Below are 18,495 nucleotides of genomic sequence, written 5' to 3'. Positions count from 1 at the left end.
TCTAAAACCTTCCTACTCAAAACGTGGTCCATGGACTAGCAGCATATGCATCACCTGGCAGATGTTAGAAATGCAGGCTTGCAGTCCTCCTCCCCCTCCCTATTGAATCAAAATCTGCATTTTGCCCAGAAAAACCAGGTAATTCATGCGCATGTTAGGTTTGAGAAGCACTGGATTTAAATCTGTAAATAACACTATATCCAGGTGAGATTGGTTCAAAGTTGGCAGAATTGTAAATTATATTTACCTTTGATCTGGAGAAAAGATAAACCCAACAAGTATGAATGACTTGTGTAGTCTGAAAATATTTATAAATAATAAATGTGTGAAAATTATATGAAAAATGTGAGAAGTTAGACATACTGGCGATAAATAAGATAAACATTATCCCCGAAAGTGCAAATTAAATGTATGTTCACAAAGTAGTTTGTAATACATAGTATTTGGGGAAATTGAACATGGAAACCATCATGATATTGTAACGTAAGGGGTGATAAGTAGACAGAAAGCCAGAACTGAATCAGAGATAGGTCACAGTGGTCACTGTTCCACTGCTAGTTTGATTCCTTAGCAATTTTCTTAGAGGCAAAGTCTAGTTGTGGCTTGTATATCTTTCATACAGTAAGTGACACTGTTTGCTAGAAAGATAAAGGTAAATCAGAGAGTGCTAAGAGATGGGCTAGAAGATTGATTAGGGCATAGGAAGAACTGATTTATGAGGAAGGAGAAAAGTAATTAAATGGGCAGTACTGTGCTATAAAAAGAGGCTATAGAGACATGAATGTTTATTTGCTCTTTCTCCAGTGCTGTTTTCCTGTAGTATCCATATGCAAGATGCAGAAACATTAGGATATCAGGATGCTAAGAAATTTGTTACAAAACAAAGCGGTACCATCTGGAATTACTCAAATTAGGAGCAATATGAAAGATTAAGTTTCAGAAAATTTTACCTTGTGCATAAGGAGTAACCTTGAGTGGGATGACTTTATCCCTGAAAACTTTTGAAAGCTCTATGGGCAAAGAATGGAAAATCATTTATGAAGTTGTAGAATTCTAATTGGAACCCATCTCTTGAAACTTCTAAAATTAGGGTGGAGAAAAACCAGAATGTTGCATGTGGGAAAACTCTCCACTTCCGGCAGAGACTTGGTGATTGATGAGTGACATTTTTCTTCTGCACTGTCTTTGATTATTACTGTGTTACCATACACAGGTAATTTTTTTTTCATCAGGTTACTATCTTATTTAAATAAAAAATACTAGTTTCTAGAAAAACAGCCATAGAGTGTCACTCATCTGCCCTACATGGTGTCTGCCTCCGTGGCATCCGTAGGCTACCTGGCAACCAGTGACATTCTTTTTCCATTTCTCTTCACTCATTATTCATTTAGAGATGCAATTCAGTATATATTGGAAGCAAATTCACTTGCTACATTCTCTTCATCTGGAAAACTAAAAAGACATGCCCAAAATATGCCTTGCCTTTTAGAACCATTTGTCAAATGGATATAGAAACTCTGAAAGCCTGAAATCATCTAATGCTTCAGACGGTTTAGTGATCCTTTTCACAAGGATGAAAACCCAGCTCACGTTTGTCAAGGAGTAATGGTCTGATGGCACTACATTTCTTTCTGTCTTCTCCGTAGACATTTTTCCCAGTGCAATGAATCAGCTGAAAAAGGAAGCCCAGAACCCCAATTCCACTGGTCAGAAAGCAAGTAAAACACAGCAGGATTATTCAGTATTTTCTTTACTTTTTTTATGCTAATTGCTTCAGGTCCACATTTATATTGCTTAGGAGATCTAGTTTAATATAGGTACTGCTAAGAATAAATTCTATCAAATATGTTGACTGGAGATATTAGATAAACCTCTCTATGCTGATGTGTGGAAAGCTTTGCCAAACTTAAGTCAATTAATTAAATTACTTCAGGTGCTCCGTAACATGAATTGGATTTTTGTTGATATTATTTTCTAAACTACTATTCAATTTTGTTATTTATGACTTAATGCACCTGCTTTAGTTTTAAGAAATTCTATTTGTCTATAGCCGAAAGTTCTTACCCCTTTCCTTCTTGAAAGAGATCTAGACCTAATCAAAAAGCTTAGGATTACATTCTTCTCTTGTGTCCATAATACAAAGATAATCTCCTCTGTATCCTGTTTTTATGAAAATGGTTCTAACAAATTGCCCGTATCTTACACATACAAACAACAACTGTTTTCAAGATGAAAACTAGTTGAGGAAAAATAAAATAAATTGATAGGTTGCAATCTTTCTTTTTCTTCTCTTGCTTCCTGACTGATATACCTACAAAAGTTGCAGGGGGGGAAAAAGTCCTTTTTCTTTCTAAATCTTGCTACTAGTGTCGCATTGATTTTCTCTCAAGTGCACCCTCTGGTCTCAGATGATCACATATTTTCTCACATTACTCATATTGATACAGCACCTTGACTCACAGGTTGATATATGTTGCTTGAACTGATGACATGGCTCACCGTTGACATATCCTGGTGGTGGGGCGAACCAAGCCTCTTATGCATGAAACCTAAGGGAACAGGCTGTTTCACAACCGTATTCTCATTCTTTGAAAAGTAACTGTTCACCTCAAGTGATCCTTTAAGTCTTATCCGTGTTGCTTAACATTGTTCTAATCTCTCCGACAGTGTTTTGAGTTCTTTTGTGTCTCTGCTGATGCGGAAAGGAAAAAAAATCCCTCAACTGGGTATAACAGTGTTTGAGTGTTCCATGGTTCGTAAGAAAAAATAAAAGTGTTATTAAGAGTCTGAAGGAATACATGGCAGCCGGCCTCTGTGCCACGTTGCTCTGGCTTCTTCTTACCTTCGTGCTCTCTCCACCTCCCTGCCTCTGTTTCAGCTAGCTGTGAGGTGGCTGGAACACAGCTGCCATTACCAGTACATGGATGAGCTCCTGCAGTACATCCGCTTTGGCCTGATGGACGTGGACACTCTCCATGCAGTTGCCCTGTCCCACCCCCTCGTCCAGGCAAGTGAAACCGCAACAGCTCTTGTCAACGAGGCCCTGGAGTACCACCAGAGTATCTACGCACAGCCCGTGTGGCAGACTCGCAGGACCAAACCGCGCTTCCAGTCAGATACTCTGTACATCATCGGTGGGAAGAAGCGTGAGGTCTGTAGAGTCAAGGAACTTCGGTACTTCAATCCCGTGGATCAGGAGAATGCCCTCATAGCTGCCATTGCCAACTGGAGTGAGCTGGCTCCCATGCCCGTGGGAAGGAGCCACCATTGTGTGGCAGTCATGGGGGACTTCCTGTTTGTAGCAGGAGGGGAAGTCGAGCACGCCAGCGGCCGGACGTGTGCCGTGAGGACTGCCTGTCGCTATGACCCCCGCAGTAATTCCTGGGCAGAGATAGCACCCATGAAAAACTGCCGGGAGCATTTCGTTCTGGGAGCCATGGATGAGTACCTCTATGCGGCTGGGGGCAGAAATGAACTGCGCCAGGTTCTGCCGACCGTTGAGCGATATTGCCCCAAGAAGAACAAGTGGACTTTCGTCCAGCCCTTTGACCGGTCCCTCTCCTGTCACGCTGGCTACGTGGCTGACGGTCTTCTTTGGATATCAGGTAGAACATGCCTCATACGTTGGATTTATTACAAAACACTTTCACTGTGGCATAAATTGACAAGTCAGGCTTTGGTAGTGGTGGCCATGTGTATCTGAACGATTCGGCCAAGGGTGCCATTTTAGCTAATTAACAGTCATTTATTGGGCACCATTCTATAGAGAGCAGTGTATGGGGGAGTAATTGACCTTTCTGTGGCTTTCTGAGTGATGAGTGGAGTAAAATTTCAAGATGGAAATGAATGGCCAATCACATCTCTTTTTCTACCAAACCTTCTATTGTTTAGATTGTCAGTTTTTGATATTCATGGACTGTATTGCACACCTTGTGGTTTATCCAGGTCCTTGGCTTTTCCTTTCACCCTGGGCTGCCTGACTAGGCGCCAGTCTATCAAAGACAGGGCAGGCGAAGTAAAAACACAGTCAATCCATTTGGATGAGTAAAGCAATGGGAATAGATCCAGGTAGGAGCCATGCTGTGCATTGAGGGAAGGGATTTAAGTTATTGGCTAAAATAATGTTTTTCTGTTATCTGCGAATTGTAGTTACTCATGCCATCCCAATCCTTTATTCCTATTTACTCTCCCATTCTTCCTGATTATTTGGGGGTTCTGATTATTTTAGTTTACTTTTTTTGTCTTTGGTTTTGTTTGAAGCCTTTTGATTATGAAAAAGGAGAGAGACTAGTGTAATGAATCCCATGTGCCCATAACCCAGCTTCAGCAGTTATCTACTCGTTGCCAATCTTGTTTCACTCACACCCACATGCTTTTCTTCCAACCCCTCACGGCTGACTTTTCACTGGCACAGAAGGAGCCTGTGAGGCATGTGTTATTGGCATCACATTATCACCTTGGGTTTCCAATCCTATTATTGGAAAGTCCTCAAATGTCCTCCTTTGAAAGGTTTGCCTATTAGGGAAGAAAGTTGCATCTTCTCTCAGCTGGAGGATACTCATTTTGTGACCCAGATGGATCTCGCTGAATTTCTATGTCAAGGACAAAGAGGAATAGAAAAATCAAACAACTTAATTACTAAGAGTAACTTTGAGATGTTTGTACTCAGAAGAAACAATCACTTTTAAGTATACTTATGAAGACTTCTAAGCTTCCTTGAATAATCTTCTCTAGTTTAACATCTGCTCTGAGAAAATTCCCCCTTGCACTTAAAGTAAATTCACTGGACTCTGCCCATGTTTCCTTCTGCTCTCCTCAATAACCAGGGATACAGCTGTAGTCTTGGCTGCTCTGGGCAGTGCCTCAATTATTGGCAATTCACTGATTTTTATTGAAGAAACCTAGCTCATGTCTGGGTTTAAATGCTCAGTAATTTATGAATGAAGTTAAGGTTGGGACCAAGAAAGAGGATAAATGAGGTGTATCCAACAATTACTGGTCCTGTATACCAAACAAACATTAGATATGAGTGTGTATGTTAGTATATGTAGATATATTTAGATAAAGACCTCATTTATCTGGTGACTTATTCCTTTTTCTTTAAGTATATATTTCAGTATTTAAGAAAAAAGCCACCAGGACTGTATCCTGTTAGATTTGTTGAAGAAACCTTAAACTTGGCTGCAAATAAATCCTTGCTATTAGAAGGAACAGATCTGTACTTGACTTAGATAACAAAACAGTGATGGATTTATGAAATCAGTATAATTTATATTTTATTCCAACTTACATCCCTTCGACTCATTTAGTTTTCATATATTGCTAAGGTTCTGCACTCCTAAATTTTGCATTGCATTTTCTAAATTTTGTATATGTTTCTCATAATTAGTTTAATAATTATTCCTTCCTTACTTTTATTTTTGGGCTATAAAACTAGCTTTTAAAAAGAGTGCTGGAGTTTCCCTTGCATAGTCTTCAAAATACAACTACTTAATACCTTCTTTAGTGAGGCCTTAAGAAAGCACTGAAACTTACGTTAGCCTGGCTATATCTATCAACCTGGTATCAAACTGACTTCTCTTTCCATATGGGTCTGTATGTTTCCTTTTCCGTTGTATTAAATGTATCAACTTATTACAGTCCATACTGCTATATCACTTTGTTTTTCCCCTACTATGAAAGGAAATACATTTCCTTTGTTCTTCTTTTGCACTAATATATGCTGCCTGTGTTAACCATACTTAATGAAAACAATCACAGTTTTCTCAGGTTTGTTTCTCCCTACTGTGTACTTGAGATGAAAAACTCACTTCCCTGTGTACAGTACAATACCTTTAATTGGAAAGAAGAGGAAATCACCAGTGACATTTCTAATACCTTCAGTCGTCTGCCTCTTTCCTCAGGCTCAGCTTACAATAAATCAATTGTGAATCTAACCAGGGATAGGGAGGGGTTGCTATGGGCTCCTTAAAAAAAAAGACAGGTATATTTCACCCTGACTATCTCTGATTTAGAAGTGTTACCCTGATTTGTTTTGGAGCAGATGAAAATGTTTGAGGCTATTCCTTATTCTTTACCAAATAATTAAATATTTCCAGTTTAATTGATGGGGGATTGGGTCATTGGCATCCTTCTGGTATTTTGTAAGCTTTGCCTGAGGTGAAGGTAGTAAGGATTATAGGATGTAGATTTTGGAAGCTTATTTCTGTTCCACAGAACACAAAATGAATGTTTCTTTAGGGACTCGATATTTCCAGTGTGCTCCCTCTCTATACATATCCTCTCCTCATCTCTGTTCATTCTAGGGTCAGGATACCTGGAAACCTGTCCGTGGTTTTAAAAAAGAGACAGGCAAAGATGAATTCAGAAAACTAGGCTGTGTAGATATGCCCATTAGCATGTAATTTAAGATGTTAGAGATAGTCAGATTTTACAGGCTCCTCTAGCATTTGACATCGTGACCCAATTCACAAATGCTCCACATCGTTTCTACTTGAAATTCACAATACTGAAGTAAAATAAGCATTAAATGTCCTGCCGTTGTGCTTTGAAAGGTATGCTCTCCATTGTAAGATATTGTTTGTGAACTACTAAAAAGGTCCTTTTTTTGTGAGTGAAAATGAATCCTGAGCTCATCTTGCAGAATAACTTACCTTTTCATTTTTGTCAAATGGCAGCAGGATAATGGGAAACTAACTACAAAATCAGTGCTTTAAGACTGCAATAATAAGACAAATGGTACTGCATTTCCTGAAAAGCGGCACTTAGTGTTTTCTTGATTCTTTTGGTGAATGGTACATCTTTATTAAAGTCAGTGCTGGTTCATAGATAAATAAGAATAATTCAGCAAACACACTTCCTGCCCTCTAGGAGCTGACAATCAAAGAGTTTTTCAGGGGCTTCCCTGGTGGTGCAGTGGTTGAGAGTCCGCCTGCTGTTGCAGGGGACACGGGTTCGTGCCCCGGTCCGGGAGGATCCCACATGCCGCGGAGTGGCTGGGCCCTTGAGCCATGGCCGCTGAGCCTGCGCGTCAGGAGCCTGTGCTCCGCAACGGGAGAGGCCACAACAGTGAGAGGCCCGCGTACCGCAAAAAAAAAAGAGGTTTTCAGGTATTTCACTAATGAAATAACATTTGTTAGGGCTTCTTTAACTCCCTAGAAGATATATTTATTTTCATCTTGATTAAATTTAGATGAAGTTTGCGTTGCCCCATTTTAAGTAACTTTAATTTATTCAAACCTACTAAAGGGACTTTACAATTAGAACAGTATAAAGCATCATTAACATTTAAAAAATGCCATAGCTGTAACTTTACTGTGCAAATATCATTTTACTTGCATCTTAAAAAATTGTATACAACATATTAGGAACTAATGGGGGCGTGGCAGAGGCTGACTGTGGTGCTCTGAGGTCACAGATTGAGGGCACATGCAAGTGTGAAATTGGCTCCACTTTGACCAACCAGGAGATGCTGAGCAACTTTCCTCACCTCCCTGAGTCTTGTTCCAGGCTACTGCGGGAGCCACAAAGACAGGTCCCACGCCGGGGCTTATAGTTTTTTGTGTTTTTTAAAATATATTTATTTATTTATGGCTGTGTTGGGTCTTCGTTGCTGCACGTGGACTTTCTCTAGTTGCAGCTAGCAGGGGCTACTCTTCGTCACGGTGCGTGGGCTTCTTGTTGCGGTGGCTTATCTTGCTGCGGAGCACGGGCTCTAGGCATGCAGGCTTCAGTAGTTGTGGCTCGCAGGCTCAGTAGTTGTGGCACGTGGGCTCTAGAGCGCAGGCTCAGTAGTTGTGGCGCACGGGCTTAGTTGCTCCACAACGTGTGGGATCTTCCCGGACCAGGGCTTGAACCCGTGTTCCCTGCATTGGCAGGCAGATTCTTAACCACTGCACCACCAGGGAAGTCCGGGCTCACGGTTTTTAGATGGATGATTACAGTAAAGTGTGAGGTGTGTGTGGGTATGATGATAGACAGCTTTACAAGGTACAGAAGTAGTGTGAAGCAGGAAGTAATCAGTGCGGGGGCACAAGAGGCTTCACAGAAGTTTCTGGCACCTTCAGCCTCCCTTGGCCTCAGGTCCATTGGCTGCTTCCCACTTGCCCATTTACCCCTCCCTGTGCTCAGGCTTGGGCTTCATGGTGCAGCCGTTTCAATAACTCTCTTGCCCTCTGGCAGGCACACACTGTTGGGCAAACCCAATGGTCTGCTTTGTGCCTGTACCCGGGCAGCTGAGTCCAGTGGGAGGAGGCCAGCTGACAGAGGGCTTGGCACATGTATCCACTCAGCCCCCAAACCCTCTCTACATCCTGCCACTAGGGTTTCACCCACTCTCCTTCACCAGCTGTAATGCCCTCACTCTCCTCAAACTCAGAGATAGAACCTTGCCTCCTGTTTCTCAGAACAAATGGACGTGGGGAGTTTCTGGCAGCAAATCAGGTGCGATGAGAAGGCGGGGGAGAGTGTGAGGACATAGAGGGGCCAGAGGTGGTGTGCAAAGGGGCAGAAGGTGGGGAAATACTAGCCAGGAGGGCGCAGAGGAGGGGGAGCTAAGGAAGGAGCTGAGAATGTGCGATGGGCAAGGCCAGAGGAGGAGGCGTGGTGTAGAAACCAAAGCCAAAGCCGAAAGGTGCGTGAGACGCGTCCAGTACTGTGGGGACATCTAAGTCCAGAATGCCTCCTCTGCAGTTTCAGTCAGGGACTGCTTGGTAATTTCAGTGAAAGCGGTTTTTGGAGAGCGGAAGGAGGTGGAAGCTAGAATGCAGTGGTTGAAGGTGTGGTGGAGACTGAGGAAGTAACAGCTGCAGGTACATAGGCTACCTTTGCACAAAGCTGGGATTTCATCTAAACTTGGCTCCCTAAACCTGAGCTTACCCAGCAACTTTCCGATTATTGTGCTCTGGCCGACAGGGAGAGACTGTGCTGTTTCTAGGTACACGCATTCTTCAGTCCGGGTGACAGCCATATTTTTCTTTTTCTTTTTAAAAAATTAAATTAATTTATTAATTAATTTATTTCCTGGCCACGCTGCACAGCATGTGGGATTTTAGTTCCCCGACCAGGGATCGAATCCACGCTCCCTGTGTTGGGAGCGCAGAGTCTTAATCACTGGACCACCAGGGAAGTTCCCGTATTTTTCATTATAAATTAATAAATAAGATTTTGGCTTTAGGAAGAAAAAAGGAGGAAAGATGGAAGGAAAGAAAAAGAAGGAAGTTTGGCTGAGAGAAGAGAGAGTAGCTAAGGAGGAAGTCCAGGGTCCAAGGAGGGAGCTTTTTTTGAGGATGTGAGTGCATTAAGCACATCTATAGCTAAGGGGAAGGAGAGAGTGAATTTGAAGTGAAGGGAGTAGGGGCGTCCTCTGGTTGGTAAATGCTGAGAGCAGCTCCTAGGTACCAAGAATGGGGATAAGTGTGGGGCACAACAATATTGGCCACAGACACAGGGTCCCGAAGAGGCCAGAGGGAGTTTGGGAGGGGTTCAGTCTTGGACAGGAAGAGGAGAGACCCCTTCAGCTCCAGGGCAGGAGGCAATGCTGGATGTGGACCTAGGTAAGCTCAGAGAGGAGGGGCAGAGACCTGCAGAGGGTCCTTGCCATGGAGTCAGGGGAGGGGCAGGGTTGTCTGTGGAGATCGTGCCGTGTCAGAACCAGGTAGAGGGGCTGAGGAGCTGCTGAGAGAAAACACAGGGAACTGACATGTTTTAAAAAATTGTGTCAGAGCCCACACTAAGTTGGAAACCACAAAATTATGGTATCCCAGTTTGCAAATTTCTGTTCTGTTTTTTGGTGGTGCTCAGCAGAGAACTGGAGAGGGAAAATCCTTGGATTCACTCACAATGGAAGGTTTTTAGGCTGGGAAGAGCCCAGAGGATCCTACTGGAAGAGTTCAGCATGCTGGGATCCCAGTTAGGTGAGGGTCAAGGGCTTAAGGTTTGCTTGAGGGAGAAATAAGTGTGTGGTGTTATGGGAGCAGGTACCAGAGAGGGTCTGTTTGTTGCCCCTGGGAGAGGGTTCGGGCTTCATAGCTTGACATTCCACTTAAAACTTCCTAGTGGACTGCAATTCCACTAAGAGTGAAATCTTTGTTGCTTCAGATCCCAGCAACCAGCTGGCCACAGGAGTTACCTTTTCTTCTCTGTTTTCACTTGTGCCCCAGCCTTTACTACTCTCCATCTGAAAGAGATGAAAACAAAACCATTACAGTATTGTACTGAAATGGAAGCCAAACAGAAATGAACCATTCTACAATCCTTTTAAAAGAGCTCAGTGGTTTGAAGAAAGCAGTTGGATCACCTACATTCTCCAAAATAATTATCAAAGCTTTCATCGTAAACTGACTTCCCTTTATTCCAAAGTAGCACTTGGTTTCCCCTCACACTGCTCCTCAAGAGATGAGGCTTAAAGAGGTGAAATGATTTTTCTGGATCACACAGCAAGTATTTGACAAAGCTGGAATTTGATCTCTGTGTCTGTGGTGTTTGAAAACCATACTTTTTCCACAAAACCTCACAAACCAGTTACAACAAAGGTCTCAAAACAGGTGCTTACATTGTAAAAAGAACTTCCAAATGGCATGACTGAAAGTAAATGATACATAGAAGAGTAATCATACCTGGAGATGTGTGTAGAATCAGTGATCATTTGATTGTCTTTAATTGTTTAACTGACCATCTTTCTTCGGGCACAGAGCTGAGCTATATAATGTCTTCCTTTTTGTGTTTCTATAGTTTAGTTTCTAAAACATAAACAATAATATAAAGTTAAAATGCATACAGAAACAGTGATAATATGGAGGAGGTACTCTAAAGTACATTGGTTTAGATGAGAACATTGTTTTCTGAAAGGATTGCATATTAAAATATAGTAGTCTAGTGGCCTTTAAAATTGGTAGTTTAAGTAGTTAAAAAAACACCCATTGGCTCTAAAATTCCTCTCATGGTGATTACAGTCTTTGTTTATATGATCCATTTGTGGCTGTCTAGATGAATCTAGAAAAAGAAGGTAGAAAAAAGAGTGAGCTGAATTGCTCTATCTAAGAATATGAGAAATATGTCATTTTCTTTATTCCCACGAGGAGAGAAGAAGATTAAAGCTACTTTATGGAAATGGGGAATGGCTGAAGAATTTGGTTGATGGCAGGAAAGAGGAAAAAGATCCAGTAAGAACACAGCAAAACCAGGACACTAGAGACAGGCAGAGGGGACCTTGAGAACTTAACCCTGCTAGGAGCATGCAGAAATCTTTGGAGGCAGGATTTCATCTTTCTACAGCATGAAGAATTGGAGTTAGAGCAAATTTTACTGAGATTTTAAAGGTCAGCTGACATCTGCATTGTGGTAGATTTTACCATCATTTATTATTCACTTATTTAAAATAACACATGGTGCATACTTTACATATTTTGGATTACAAGTTTATATTTGTTCACTCTAGGTGATATAAATATAATTTATATTTTCAAGTGCATCAACCTTTTCTTCATAGATATTTTGTAAATTGGAGACTTCCTTTGCGGCTTTTGAATATATTAATAACCCACCCATTTGCGTGGTTTCCTCAAGTGTGACAGAAATAATATGGATACTAGTTTTAATTTAATGCCTGGATTAAGTATGCTTCTATTCAAGATGCTAATTTAGTAGAAAGATTCTTGGCTTTAATTGTTTATGGAGCATTATTAACACTCCCAAAATATGGACGGTCTAATATCATGTAAAAATAGATAATGAGCTGCGGAGCGGCTAGGCCCGTGAGCCATGGCCGCTGAGCCTGCGTGTCCGGAGCCTGTGCTCCGCAGCAGGAGAGGCCACAACAGTGAGAGGCCCGCGTACCGCAAAAAAAAAAAAAAAAAAAAAAAAAAAGAAAAGTTTATTTTTGCATTCATTGTAAATATTCTCATGGTGTCCCTTTTATCAAGGAATATTAATGAGTTTGGCTCTCTTAAAAAATGACCCATATGAACTCACACCTACTGCTTTTGATAATTAGACTATGAGTGTAGTTTTTAGTCTTTTGAGAATTGGAGCAAATTTACAGAGGAGATGCTTAAACTATTAAAGAAGGAAAAAGTTTGATACTTTATAAACCAGCCAGTAATTGCGGTTATTAGAAAAAAGAACTATAAGGAATCTATTTCAGACTACAAAATTCTTTCATTATTTCATACTTATTTTTTCAATATTCCATACATACTCATTTGTGAAAATAGCAAGAAATTTTTATAAACAAACTACTACAGTATTTTATTTTTTATAAATTTATTCATTTATTTTTCCTGCATTGGGTCTTCATTGCTGCGCGTGGGCTTTCTCTAGTTGCGGCGAGCGGGGGCTACTCTTCGTTGTGGTGTGCAGTCTTCTCATTGCGGTGGCTTCTCTTGTTGTGGAGCACAGGCTCTAGGAGCATGGGCTTCAGTAGTTGTGGCACGCGGGCTCAGTAGTTGTGGCTCGCGGGCTCTAGAGCACAGGTTCAGTAGTTGTGGCGCACGGGATTCGTTGCTCCGCAGCATGAGGGATCCTCCCGGGCCAGAGATCAAACCCGTGTCCCCTGCATTGGCAGGTGGATTCTTAACCACTGCGCCACCAGGGAAGCCCCACTACTACACCATTGTAGTAAACTTCCCGTATGGATGGCCTCTTTACCGAGTACTCTTGTTCACCTGAAACCTATGAGAGAGGTCTCACTGTCTCCATTTTGCATGTGAGGACATGAACTTGGCTGTTAAATGGCTCCCCCAAGGATAGAGTCATAAAGGAGCTGGGGGTGGAGGCTGACGGCACACTTTCTGCTGAAATGCACCCCCTAGACTAGTGTGAAGCTGGCACTGCAGGCCTCCAAGAGAGCTGCAGAGATAGTTTGCCACAGTCCTGAGCTGGCTCACAGAATTCCAGCCTGGAGCATCTTCCCTAAGAGCATGGACATGTTCAGTTCTTTGCATCCTGCTCTGTTCCAGTAAGGGTACTAGCACTGCATTAGGTACCACTCTTTTCTCCTAAAGAGTTTAGTGTAGGACTCTGTATTTATCAACAGAGGTGTTTCTATCCCTGAAAAAAAAAGAAAAATTAGCAGAGCCACCAGACTTGACCAACTGGCCAACGAATATTGAGAGCTGTTTTTCTAAACACTATTTTATGGACACTGTCAGCATTGGCTAGTTGTTGCTTTCGAACACAACGAGTTTAGGAGTTGGTGACCTCTCAGTAGTGGAGACAGAGGTTGTTTGTTTCACAGTCACCTGTCATCTTCTCCCTGGCATGCACTCATCTATTTGTCACAGTGTTTTGTGGGGAGTTGAACAGGGAAGCTTAAGAAAAATGCTTTACTCTTGTCTTGATGATAGAAAGTATTTCTCCCTGCTGGTAGCATGGTGGTAACTTTTCGTTCCTTCTGGCAGTTTTTAAAGACTTATTTGACTTTGGGGGAACCTGCTGTATATCTAAGTCACAGTTCAGAAGTATAAGACAGGATTGTTCATTTTCAATTTTGGCTGAAAAGTCTTAACTTTGACTGTGGCACTTCAAAGTTAGGGAAAACTTGGCTTTAAAAACAGATGCTGATATGAGATGGCATATTTAATGACAGATGTATCTATAGAAAGCTGTTAAGATGCAGATTATCCCCCCTGGGGTGGGGGAGGGAGATCAAAACTGCCAATCTATAAAATATACTCGATAGAGGAAGGCATGGAATCTGTCTTCTCAAGTGCTTTGATTGCAGGGGGCAGTGTAGCAGCATGTGGCATCATAACCCAGAGCAGACAAATCAGCTTGATGACTTTCAAAGCCAGGAACACTGCTGCAGGCAAGGGTACTCCAGCCTAGGATAAATTAAAACATATAGAGACGATTATTAATTCCATATCTATTTTTGTATAGTCAAATCTGTATGCAAATCCTTAGCATCTCATTTCAGAAGATTAATCTAAAAGTAAAGAGTGTTATGTGAAGGGAATGTAATGATAAAGTTCTGAAAATGGGTAACATTGCTAGAGAAATGTGGGCAGCAAACGTGGATGCTTTTTTTAAAATTTATCTTTTGTACTGAGAAGAAATGTTTATTTATATGCTCATTTGTAAATTATTTCAAAGGGGGAAAGCAATAGAACCAATTCTTAAGGTTTTCCCTTGCAATCCTGACTTGGCAAAAGTTACAGCACTTGGTTTTTTAGGCACCTCCTGCGGTTTAACATTGTAGAAGTAATCAACCAAATAACTAACTAGGACTTTTATTTTTACCCCCAACTAGTAACCCAATATCTCATTTCTAAATATTGTCATGTGAGTGAAAATTTGTATGTAAGGGTAAGGAATCTAATTACTGAGTGCAGATTAAGGGGGGAAAAAAACTATATTATAAATGCATCTGTGGAAGACAGTAAATAGTAATTCTGAAAAGCATGAAGATAAATGGTGTGCCATGCTTGGGAGAAAGGATGCGATAGCTGCATTCTAATCCATTGATTATACATTTAATCTATAATGGGCAGAGTCTGATACATATTGTAGTGTAAATATCTTCAAATAGTGTCGCAAACAGATAGTTTATTGCAGTAGATATTAATTCTGTCCCATATTTCTAAAACAAGTAGAGAAACTGTCAAAGTTTTGAAATAATGGGGGGAGTTCACCTCTGTTCCCTCTCATTTGGAGAAATGATTATAGGCGAGCTGGACGTTAATCTGGTGGTTATGGCCCAGATCAAAAGCACTTGGCAGTCATTTTAGCCCTGAAAACTTGTGAGGTTTCAATAGCTTTGATTATTCTTCCATAGTTATGCTAAGGAAGAATTATTGGACATTCCATTTTTAATTAGATTTAAAAACAAGAAGGTTGGGGGGAAGCAAACATACCTCTGTATTTATTTTGACATACATTTTGACTCTATGTAGGCATTTCAGCCTCAGCTTTCTTAAGTGTATTATCCTTTTCTTTGGTTTCATCTTTAAAAATGAGACATTTAGTGAGAAATCCAGAGAAGACTTTATTTGAGGGCAGGAAGCTCATTTCTCTCTGTTCTTTGTGGATTTCTTCTGCAGACAAAACTTTCCTTGATCTTGAAAGTGGTTGCAAGCTTCAGAGAGAACTTTAAAAAAAAAAAAAAAAGCCTTCCAGTTAATAATAGCTATGGTCAATTACATGAAAGATATACTCTCCTTACTGGGATTGAATGAGAGAGTAATGATTGGCCTGGACAGATTCCCTCTCCTTTATGTATCCATTAGTACTGATTGATTATCACACTTTAGTTATTGATGCACTAATTCTCCGGGGTCTGGTTGACTTGACTTCTGGCCATGGAGTTGATAGTAGTGACCCATTCAAAGTATTTGAACGGCCAAAGCAAAAATTATAGTGGACACAGTTAAACAGACAAGGAACACTTTATTCAAGACTATTGCACTAGGGGAGAGAGACCAGAATGCAGTTTGAAATCAACTCCTCTGAAAAACAATAGGGTTTTTAAGCACTGGGGTGAGCTGGTAGAAATATACTGAAGTACTTTTGGAAGAAGGTTGATCAGTGTGATGCGTTGAGCACATTCAGTTACCCTAGTTTGTAAATGTTTTTCTCTGTGGTTAGGCCATTTGTGTTTGCTGATTTGTACCCATCGAAGTTAGGCTCCTAGCCTCCACAGAAACTGGGAGATAGGAGCATTCTCTTCCTTGATGATAACATCTCAATGGCATGGCTCCCAGGTCTTTGAGGAAGATATTCCTGGGTTGTAAAACTTGCAAGAAGCTTCTTAAATGATTTATATCTCAAAGAGGCAGAGAGAAAGAATTTGCAAGTGTTTTAAAAATAAATGCTGTAAGTAAAGGGAGGTCAGGGGCCAGAAACAGAAAGAAGCCTGTCTAAAGTTCAGTTAAGTTGAGAGGAATGTTAAGGCCACCTTCGTCAATATTATAATAGTACATATTTTAAAGTTATTTTTAATTTTTTTATTTTAATTTTCTAGTTGAAGTACATTTGACATATAATACTATGGTAATTTCAGGTTTTACAACATATTGATTCAACATTTATATACATTACCATGAGCACCATGGTAAGTTTAGTAACTGTCACCATACAAAGTTATTGCAGTATTGTTGGCTGTATTCCCTATACTGTACATTACATCCCCATGACTTATTTATTTTATAACTGGAATTTTGTACCTCTTAATCCCCTTCACCTATTTCACCCAATCCTTCACCCCTTTTCCCTCTGGTGACTACCAGTTCTCTGTACCTATGAATCTGTTTGTTTTGTTTTGTTTGTTCGTTTGATTTGTTTTTTAGATTCTACATATAAGTGAAATCATACAGTATTTGTCTTTCTTGGTCTGACTATTTTCCTTAGCATAATATCCTCTAGATCCAACTGTGTTGTCACAAATATAAGGATTTCATTCTTTTTTATGGCTGAGTAATATTCCATTACATATATCACATCTTCCTTATTCATTCATCCATCAGTGGACACTTAGGTTTCTTCCATATGTTGGCTGTTGTAAATAATGCTGCAATGAACATAAACATAGGGGTGCATATGTCTTTTTGAATTAGTGTTTTCGTTTTCTTTGGATAAATACCCAGAAATGGAATTGCTGGATGATAAGGTAGTTCTGTTTTTAATTTATTGAGGAATTTCCATGCTGTTCTCCATAGTGGCTGCAACAACCTAAATTCCCACCAACACTGCACAAAAGTCCCCTTTTTCTACATCCTTGAAAATACTTGTTATTTCTTGTCTTTTTGGTAATAGCCATTTTGACACGTGTGAGGTGGTTTTGATTCATTTCCCTGTTGATTAGTGATGTTGAGCATCTTTTTGTGTGTCTGTTGGCCATCTGTACTTCTTCCTTAGAAATATATCTGTTCAGGTCGTCTGCTCATTTTTCAATCAGATTGTCTATTTTTTGATATTAAGTTGTGTGTTATTTATATATTTTGCATATTAACCCCTTATGGGATATATCATTTGCAAATATCTTCTTCCATTCAGGAGGCTGCCTTTTTGTTTTGTTGATGATTTCCTTGCTGTGAAAAAGCTTTTTAGTTTGATATAGTCCCATTTGTTTTTTTTTGCTTTTCACGTTGACTGAAGAGGCAAATTCAAAAATATTGCTAAGAGTGATATCAAGGAGTATATTGCCTATGTTTTCTTCTAGGAGTTTTTATGGATTCAGGTCTTACATTTAAGCCTTTAATGCACTTTGCGTTTACTTTTGTGTATGGCGTAAGAAAGCGGTCTAGTTTTGTTCTTTTGCATGTACCTGTCCAATTTTACCAACACCATTTATCAATGAGACTGTGTTTTACCCAAAGTATATTTCTAGCTTCTTTTTGATAGATTAATTGACAAAAGAAGCATGGCTTTCTTTCTGGACTCTCTATTTTGTTCCATTGATTTATGTGTCTGTTTTTATGCCAGTGCCATACAGTTTTGATAACTATAGCTGTGTAGTACAGTTTGAAATCAGGGAGTGTGATACCTCCAGCTTTGTTCTTCTTTCTTAAGATTGCTTTGGTTATTTGGGGTCTTTTGTGGTTTGTTACAAATTTTAGGATTATTTATTCCAGTTCTATAAAAACTGCCATTGGTATTTTGTTTCTTTCTTTCTTTTGAATTTTATTTTTTTTATACAGCAGGTCCTTATTAGTTATCCATTTTATACATATTAGTGTATACATGTCAATCCCAATCTCCCAATTCATCACACCCCCACCCCCACCACCACCACCACTTTCCCCGCTTGGTGTCTATACGTTTGTTCTCTACATCTGTGTCTCTGTTTCTGTCCTGCAAACCAGTTCATCTGTACCATTTTTCTAGGTTCCACATATATGCGTTAATATACGATATTTGTTTTTCTCTTTCTGACTTACTTCACTCTGTATGACAGTTTCTAGATCTTTCCACATCTGTACAAATGACCGAGTTTCGTTCCTTTTTATGGCTGAGTAATATCTCATTGTATATATGTACCACATCTTATTTATCCATTCGTCTGTCAAAGGGCATTTAGGTTGCTTCCATGACCTAGCTATTGTAAATAGTGCTGCAATGAACATTGGGGTGCATGTGTCTTTTTGAATTATGGTTTTCTCTGGGTATATGCCCAGTAGTGGGATTGCTGGGTCATATGGTAATTCTCTTTTTAGTTTTTAAGGAACCTCCATACTGTTCTCCACAGTGGCTGTATCAATTTACATTCCCACCAAAAGTGCAAGAGGGTTCCCTTTTCTCCACACCCTCTCCACCATTTGTTGTTTGTAGATTTTCTGATGATGCCCATTCTAACTGGTGTGAGTTGATACCTCATTGTGGTTTTGATTTGCATTTCTCTAATAATTAGTGATGTTGAGCAGCTTTTCATGTGCTTCTTGGCCATCTGTATGTCTTCTTTAGAAAAATGTCTGATTAGGTCTTCTGCCCATTTTTTTATTGGGTTATTTGTTTTTTTAATATTGAGCTGTATATATATTTTGGAGATTAATCCTTTGTCCT

At 40.2% G+C, this 18,495-nt stretch overlaps 1 protein-coding gene across 2 annotated transcripts in view; it reads left to right on the top strand.

The window, feature by feature from the left end:
• KLHL32 (kelch like family member 32) overlaps positions 1–18,495 on the top strand; it is a 242,965-nt gene that overhangs the window by 185,099 nt on the left and 39,371 nt on the right. Inside the window, exon 7 of one of the 2 annotated variants that reach the window (XM_032651502.1) lies at positions 2,879–3,605. In XM_032651502.1, the coding sequence (XP_032507393.1) occupies positions 2,879–3,605 (727 nt within the window). Of the gene's footprint in view, positions 1–2,878; positions 3,844–18,495 lie in introns of those variants that run through there. The other variant, XM_032651501.1, reaches the window with a different exon arrangement.

This window comes from Phocoena sinus, chromosome 12 (genome assembly GCF_008692025.1).
Source record: "Phocoena sinus isolate mPhoSin1 chromosome 12, mPhoSin1.pri, whole genome shotgun sequence".
In the NCBI taxonomy this organism is placed as follows: Eukaryota; Metazoa; Chordata; class Mammalia; order Artiodactyla; family Phocoenidae; genus Phocoena; species Phocoena sinus.
The sequence above is the reverse complement of the archived record's forward strand: the minus strand, read 5'-3'. Positions and strand labels throughout refer to the sequence as shown.